This window comes from Gadus morhua, chromosome 3 (genome assembly GCF_902167405.1).
Source record: "Gadus morhua chromosome 3, gadMor3.0, whole genome shotgun sequence".
NCBI lineage: Eukaryota > Metazoa > Chordata > Actinopteri > Gadiformes > Gadidae > Gadus > Gadus morhua.
In genome coordinates, this window is record NC_044050.1 from 30,846,005 (window position 1) to 30,851,396 (window position 5,392).

General features: G+C 44.8%; 1 protein-coding gene across 1 annotated transcript in view; it reads right to left on the bottom strand.

Annotated features, from left to right (window-relative positions):
• pkd1a (polycystic kidney disease 1a) overlaps nucleotides 1–3,219 on the bottom strand; it is a 90,056-nt gene extending 86,837 nt beyond the window's left edge. Inside the window, 1 exon segment of the mRNA XM_030351265.1 lies at nucleotides 2,739–3,219. Within this exon segment, the coding sequence (XP_030207125.1) occupies nucleotides 2,739–3,010 (272 nt within the window). The 5' untranslated portion in view covers nucleotides 3,011–3,219.
• Nucleotides 3,220–5,392: the final 2,173 nt, after the last annotated feature.

Sequence of the window (5,392 nt, forward strand, 5' to 3'; positions counted from 1 at the left end):
TAGACATCCTTTATCATATATATATATATATATATATATATATATGATATAGGATGTCTATGCATATAAACGCTTAAAAATATATATATATTGACGCTACAAGTTGATGTCGGCAGGGTTGCTATGGCCGGTCGTTATGAATTCGGAAGGCCGTTGTCAGTCCTGTTTGTTCAATGTTTACTGATTCGATACTTCAAAATTTGCATAAAATCAGGGGGATGGAAACATCTGGAAAAATCGACTCTCCTTGACAGCGGTCATTATATGCTTAGCAACCATCAATTATCGAAGAATAGTACACAGCCGGGAGTCGGGAAGGCCCATGCAAGGGAACAGATCATTCCACAGCAGAAGCAAGAGCAGTGTAATAAAGTTAGTTAGTTGATGCCTAGTTAGTTTAAAGTTACTTTGAAGTTAGTTTAAGAGTTTGAAAGAAGTTTAAAGAGGTTTTCTTTTGTCGGTTTGCTGCTAATTGATCCCACATGTTCTCTTGCGACGCTCTGCGCATGTCCACAGGCTGCAGTTCAATCTGCGCCGATTTCAGACCCAGCGTCCGCACCCGGCAGGCCTCACACAACACAAACCATGATACACAACACAACACACACCACGATACACAACACAACACACACCACGATACACAACACAAACGCCATGATACACAACACAACACACCCGATGATCACACAACACAACACACACCACGATACACAACACAACACACAACAAAACACAGACAACACATATGGAAGCATATATGTAGCAAAATTCAAATGGCAATGCAGTTCAAGCATTTCAATGCAAGTCATTACATTGTGCTATTGACAATTCATTATGCAATTATTGATGTATTTGAAAATACGTTATTAAGAGTGTACTTTAATATGCAACGTGCCAATGAAATCCTCAATTAAATTTGAAAAAGTTATAAACAAAAAACAAATGTGAGCGCCTTTATTCAAATGTAAAAGCTATAGCGCCCCCGTGATTGCAATGCACTTCAAATGACATTTAAATCCGCAAAACTCTTTGCAGAGCGTATTGCAAAAGATTTTGCAAAAGAATTTGCAAAGCGAATCGGCGAATCCCGTCTGGGCGGGACCTACGTCACTTCCTTGTAATTTCCTTGTTTACGTTCGTAATGGGTTAGCAATGGAGGAGATTGTCGCTGCACGCAGAAGTTTAGCAGCTGATGTGGAGAACAATCGTGTTGGAGACACAGATGCAGGTGATAGAGTGTGTGCTCTGGGAGATAGGATACACAACAGAGCATACAACTCAGACTCTGCAATCTGCCGGGCGGCAATTTGCCGCCCGATCGATCTTACATGATGACTACTAAGGTTTTGTAAATAAACTTCAAAAGCTTTTGAAATCTTATTTAGTGTTTTATTGGTCCTTAATGTGCAAACTAAACAAGGTGCAAGTAACATTTAAAAAATATTGGATGCATGTAAGCTACGGATAGGGTCTCCGACAGGCTCTCCGTGTCTACGTGCAGCCCTCTACGGAGGAGTATAAACCGGCCATTACTGGTTGGGCTGACGAGGAAGTGACGAAGGTCCCTCCCAGACACGATTCGCTGATATACTTTGCAAATCTTTTGCAAAATCTTTTGCAATGCACTTTGCAAAATCTTTTACAAAGAGTTATGCAGATTGAAATGTCATTTGAATTATGCAAAACACACGGAGCGTGGCGAAGGGCATTGCAATCACGGTCTATATCACGCTATAGATTGTACATTTGAATAAAAGCACTCAAAAAATGTGAAAGAATGTTATTCTATTTTTATTGTTATAACTTTTCAAATTGAATTGAAGATTTCATTGTCACTTTGCATATTCAAATACGCTTTGAATAATGTATTTTCAAATTACATTCTTAAATTGCATAATGAATTGTCAATTGCATAATGTAATGACTTATTGAATTGCAAATTGCATTGCCATTTGAAAATTGCTACATATATGCTCCCATAAACACGATGATACCATGATCACACAACACACACCATGATCACACACACACACACACACACACACACACACACACACACACACACACACACACACACACACACACACACACACACACCATGATCACACAACGCAACACACACACCATGATCACACACACACACAACATGATCACACAACGCAACACACACACACACAATGATCACACAACACACACACACACACCATGATCACATAACACACCATGATCACACAACACTCACCATGATCACACCACACACACACACACACACACACACACACACACAATGATCACAAAACACACACACACACACACACACACACATACCATGCACACACAACACACATGCACAACAACATTATCACATAACACAACACACACCATGATCAAACAACACACCATGAACACACAACAAACCCCATGTTCACATAACACAACACACACCATGATCACACAACACACCATGAACACACAACAAACCCCATGAACACACAACACAACACACACCATGATAAACACATTAGTTACAACATAAACCAATAGATTATGCATACTAATGTTCTCTTGTATAGTAAAATAACAAACAGAACCAATTAACACATACAGACAGACAAATAATACTATAGATAGATCGATAGATCGATAGATCGATAGATAGATAGATAGATAGATAATATGATAGATAGATAATACGATAGATAGACAGATAGTTGTCCCTGTACATGAGGGGTACTCACAGTACGCTGGTAGCCAAAGGGAGGTCGGCGGCGGCGGGCGCCCAGTTGAGGCCGATGTTAGAGCAGTTGACCCCGCAGTGCCCGCGGGGCCCCGCCGGCAGACAGGTACAGTTCCCGGGACAAGGGCTGCAGCCCGGGCCCTGCTCCCCGGTCCGCGTGGGCTCCAGCGCGGCCAGCCAGCAGAACACGAGCAGCAGGGCCGGGAGCAGGCCCGGCCGCTGGACCCGGGCGCCGTGTCCACGGCTGGGTCCTCCAGGGTCTCGACGAAGCATCGCTCAGTCGCAGCTCATCCTCCGGGTCTCTGCCTCTCTCGGTCCGGAGAGAACGATTAACGTTTGCGACGATTCATGTGGAAAAAAAGGAGAGCTTTTGAAGATGTTGCGTTTGTAATCCTCTAGTTTGGTTTTCATGAGATCATTTTTCCTTCAGTCTAACGGAACTCGCAACAGAATCTTTTCAGGGAAAAAAACTTGTGTTGAACTTCCTCAGTCCCTCCTCCTCCTCCTCCTCCTCCTCCCCTCCGGCTGCAGTAGCGCCCGGCGCCGCTGGGCCTCCATCTCGCAGAGAAACCTCACTCCTATATTATTATATCCCTATGTAGGTCCTACCGTTAGATGCATCGTAGTAGCCTACATTATACAATGTAAAGTCAAATACACTGTAAACAATCTACTGCAAACTAAAAGTTTAGTGGAGAATACTGCTTCAGTGGTGGAAAGATCTCAAGTTACAGCTTGGTGTGCGTGTGTGTGCGTGCGTGCGTGTGGGTGTGTGTGTTACGACCCCATATAGTATCCAGGGGGATCAGGGGAGTAACAAAGAATATTTTGTTTCAGGGGACAAGGAGGAGACACAGGCAGAGGTAACGGTTAGCAAAAAGCTTTATTGATGTTCCAAAGAACTAAGAACCACTCTCCCAAAAGAGGAAAGCACAAACAATAGAACTAACTACAAACCAACCAAATACTCCACTACACAGAACCATTAACTCACTAACCGATCCACAAGATCACAAGATCACAACAACGGCACTCCGTCACTAGCTCCCACACACAAACAAACAATCGTCGACTGCTAGATGGCACAAAAGGCCTGTACCCCTGTCTGCTCCCAGCTTATATAGTCATCAGGTGGCCACAGGATCACTCAATTTCCTGATTGCTAGGTGAAAAGACTCATTCCATTAAATTTCCTTCCCCTTCCATTTTTATTCTTTGAACACAATGAATGTGTTGAATGTGCCCGTCCTAAACATACCTTTGCCACCTGCCACTTTACCACGCCCACCTCACCTGTTGGGGGAGGGGCGGAGCCTATAAATTGTTTGTGCACACTTTAGCTCTTGCTTAGCACTCGTCACCAGTATGCTCATGTTCCTGTGTGCGGCTTCAATTAACGTGAGTTAATCGATTAATTTGATTGTCTTTGGTTTAGTTCATGACCATATTCTTTTTTTGGTTTGGTTCATGACCAGATTCCTTTGTTTGCTAGACATGTGCCATGTGCCTTGGTTCATTTGTTTAATTGATGTGTTCGATCATTGTCTACTTCTATTGTTAGCTTTTTGTTATCCCCTTTATGCAGCACACAATGATGAGTGAGATTGATGCACGACAAAGCATCAAGTAAAGGAAAAGAATAAGAAATAAACCAAATTGTGCTGCATCAAACCCTTCCTCCTCCCTGTTCTTATTCATCACCCCTACCACTGTGTTCTGACCGAGACACTGCCTGCTCGCCAAACCTCACTCCACCCGAATCATAATTTTCACCATTTACATCAACCTACCTACAGTTCCTAGGGTTGCAATCAGAAAGGGGGGGGGAGGGCATCAATCTGGGGCGAGAACACGGTGAAACACAAACACACCACACACAACACAATTACGTGGGGTGCGCTACTCGCAGTTAAAAATAACTAATCATCCGCGTTTTCTATGAAGTAGCGTACCATAGCATGGTGTGGGGAATTGGTATATTGGCGCCCCCTCTGGCTGCAGGCGTACCTGCTTGTCGAGAAGGTGCCGTGCACAGACGGACTGACACCCCCACCGAAGACCGTAGAGTCATGATGACACACCGAACACACAGTCAAACACTCCACCCAGGAGGGCGTCTCCGCGGCCAGGGGACACTGATCTCTACTGATGTCCGGTAAGGTCACCTGTTGGGTGGCGGGAGGGTCCCCCCGGGGGGAGGGGGGGTCACCCCGGGGGGCCGGGGGGGCACGGAGAGGGGGCGGACCCTCTGCTGTCCCCTCCGATCACACCTGGATGACCCACACCTCCTAATCGCTCAGGCAGGAGAGAGCCTCCATCCTCCGTGTGTGTCTCTGTGTGTGTGTCTGTGTGTGTCTGTGTGTGTGTCTCTGTGTGCGTGTGTGTGTGTGTGCGTATCTGTGTGTGTGTGTGTGTGTGTGTCTGTGTGTGTGTCTCTGTGTGTGTGTGTGTGTCTGTGCGTGTCTCTGTGTGTGTGTATCTGTGTGTGTGTATCTGTGTGCTTGTGTGTCTGTGTGTTCTGTCACCTTGGCAAAACTAAGGAGGAAGGTTCACAGGTGGAAACGGATTGTGTGGGAATGAATGACACTGAAATTATTGAGATTTCTCCTATTGTTTGGTTTAGTTAGTTTGTTAGAGAGAGAGAATTGAATACAC